Source organism: Nicotiana sylvestris, chromosome 2, assembly GCF_000393655.2.
Source record: "Nicotiana sylvestris chromosome 2, ASM39365v2, whole genome shotgun sequence".
NCBI classification, from domain to species: Eukaryota; Viridiplantae; Streptophyta; class Magnoliopsida; order Solanales; family Solanaceae; genus Nicotiana; species Nicotiana sylvestris.
Window position 1 is genome coordinate 44,279,327 of NC_091058.1, and position 3,115 is coordinate 44,282,441.

Genomic DNA, 3,115 nt, shown 5'->3' on the forward strand with positions numbered 1-3,115 from the left:
ACAACAAGTCTCAAGTCGGGCACAAGTTTCAACAATCAGAGTCAAAGAGACAATAGAGGGAATAAATGGACATCAGTTCCCCTGCTGACTGTACTAGTCAACTTCCCACAGCTGTAAAGTTGCTGCAATTGTTCCTCTGCACACACGCAACATAGCAAACAATGCAGCAATCACTTTGTGGGGAATGCCTCGTACCAGATAATTGCTTGCATCGTCCAAGTGACATCACTTGCATATTATCAACATGAAGCAAGGGAAAAACACACACTTGAACATTCGGAAAAATCATCAAGCTTCTCTCAAGTGTGTTGCCATCTTACAAGTGACTTCAAGGCTTCAAGAATAAAAGAACAATAGAACAAATGACCAGTTTCTAGTACCGTGTTACCATATGTTCTTAGTTGTGTTGTAACTTTGTTAGAGTGATCAACATGTAATTCCTACTTAGCTTAGCTAGAAGCATTGTGTAGGAAACCATTTGTAAAATCATAAACCTTGTGTTTGTGTCTTGGCTAGAGTTAGTCGAGGTACGAGCTTTGTAATAGAGTTATTACAAGTGAGTGAGGGATTAAGAGTTTACTTCCTAGGTTACCATAGTTTGTAATCTGAAGTTTGCTCAGTAATGAAGTTGAAATCCTACTAGTATAGGTCGTGGTTTTTAATCCCGTGAGCTTGGAGTTTTTCCCGTAAAACTCTGTTGTGTCATTTACTTATTGTTGATTGTATGTGTTTTGTGGAAACTGTCTCTATACAGTTTTGTGGACCCTAAATTTACATCACTTTGGTTCAAAGGAATTGGAAATTCTCGTTTACTATGATACCTTGCAACTTGGACTACAAGCTACAAATCAGCAATGTGAATGGAAACAAATCCAATGTTGTGACTGCCAGGCGTAAAGGACTTATTAAGTACCCGTTCTATAATGTCAAGCAACAAGTTGAAGTGGGAAAAATTCAATCATAACCAAGCAATAAGCTACTCTAAAATGATAACTCGGTGCACAAAGTATCCCGCAGGGTTCGAAGAAGGATCGCACCCTAAAAAGTGTAATGTAGGTAGCGTACCCTGATGCAAGCATCAGTGACTGAATTCCGCTACAAGCAATGCCATAGAAAAACAGGTATATGTAATCAATTTTATCAATTAGAAGTTAAAGCCACAAAACTATCGCCTAAATCCAAATTATATCCAATTGAACGCCAATAAGGAATGAAGTACAACAACATGAACAACAAAAAAACTCAGTATAATCTCCCCCCCCCCCCCCCGAAAAAAGAAGTGAACTAAAGGGGAAAAAAGGATCGGTATCCCTTTATTAAAGATGATTCATAATTAATAACAAAAGAATTTAGATAATAGGGCACTTTTCTCGCCCTCATATCACTATAGCCTAGCAGACAGCTAAAATGAAGCTTCTCCTTCAGCAAAGGTACAGATAATAGAATCACACACAAATTGAGTAATAACACACTCTTACATTCTACTCTCCCCTCAAGATCCATGTATACAGTTAATGAACAAATTTTCAAATTTTATAAGGAAATTTGTCTAACCTAACTGGACCACGAATTTGTCTTAATTTACACTCATCATTTACAGCATTTGGACAATAGAACCAAGAAAATAATCAAAAACACTATGGAAGAAAGTCCAATGGCAACACCAAAAACAACCCTGCTAGGTCCATGTTCATGTTTAGGTGGTGGACTTTGATCCTCTTTATCTGCACTATCATCACTGAAATCTTCCTTAGGAGGCGGTGGAGACAGTGGCAATCCATGTTTATCACAAGGAGCAATGCCAAGTTTCAATTTGGTAGACAATGTGGAATGATTGTAGCAAAGATTAGAATTTTCTCCCACCTTAAACACAACCAATTTCTTGATGAAAGTAGCATTGAATGGCAAAATCCCATGAAAATTATTCCTCTCAAGATTCAAGTATTTCAATCCCTTCATATCTGAAATGAACTTTGGAATAGTTCCATTTAATCGGTTAGATCCAAGATCAAGATGAACTAATCCAGGAATAGCAGCAAATGATTTTGGAATATTTCCAGATAACGAATTTGAAGCTAAAGACACATTTTTCAGAGAAAGTAAGTTACCAAAGGCAGTTGGTATAGTACCATTGAGTGAATTAGAAGAAAGATTCAGATGTACAAGATTTTCAAGCATAGTTAAAGAACTTGATATTCTTCCTTCAATTTTATTCTCAGATAAATCTACATAAGTAAGATTCATATGCCATTTTGTAGGAAGAACTCCTGTGAGATTTGCATGAGATATGGTCACAGTATGCAAATTCTTGATGCTGTTCAAGATTATAGAAGGGCCACTAGCAGAAACCGGAACATTTGACACAGTTAAATTTACTACATTATGCAAACGAATAAGCCAAACACTAGAGAGTTTCTTGAGGGAGTTGATACAAGTGAAGGATTGGAGATTGGAGGAAAGTTCAGAGGGGAAATGAATAGGAGAAACAGGACAGTTTATGAACTGTAAGTCAGTGAGAGTTGAGAGAGATTTAAGAGCTGTTTGGGATAAAACCACATCATTTGAACAGTTTATAAGTTTGAGAGAAATAAGGTTGTGAAAAGGAGTTGAAGAGTCACAAATGGTGGTTTTGTGAAGGGGAGAACAGGGGTCTTTACCTGTTGGAACACTTAGTGATCTGAGAGCTTTAAGTTGGTTTGGGTCAAGAGTGGATTGAGCTGATGATGATTTTGTGGAGAGGAGAAAGAGGAGAAGGGTGAAAGAGAGGACGAAAGGAGATAAATTTAGAACCATAGTTTTGTTGCAAGAAGAAGAAGATTGGGAGAAGGGAAATTAAGAAGAGTACTTTTTGTTAAGTGTGTGAGAGTATGTCGAAGTTTGTACAATAAAAGGACTTTGAAGAACTTGTAAGGGACAAATTTAAAGTGACAGAATAGAGGATATAATTTGCTGACCTTGGGTTGAGGTGTTATTACAGAAATGTACATTAAAACAAAATCTCGTGCACTAAGCTCCCGCTATACGCGGGATTCAGGGAAGAATCGGACCACAATGGTCTATAATAAAAGTTTATAAGAACAAAGGTATTTTCCTTTATACTTGCATTTTTCTTTCT

At 37.0% G+C, this 3,115-nt stretch overlaps 1 protein-coding gene across 1 annotated transcript; it reads right to left on the reverse strand.

Moving 5' to 3' along the window:
- Window positions 1-1,282: 1,282 nt before the first annotated feature.
- LOC104227460 (receptor-like protein 51) lies at window positions 1,283-2,870 on the reverse strand. The gene has a single exon (XM_009779703.2). The coding sequence runs from the start codon at window positions 2,791-2,793 to the stop codon at window positions 1,591-1,593; it is 1,203 nt and encodes a 400-aa protein (XP_009778005.1). The 5' UTR covers window positions 2,794-2,870; the 3' UTR covers window positions 1,283-1,590.
- Between the last annotated feature and the right edge of the window lie 245 nt (window positions 2,871-3,115).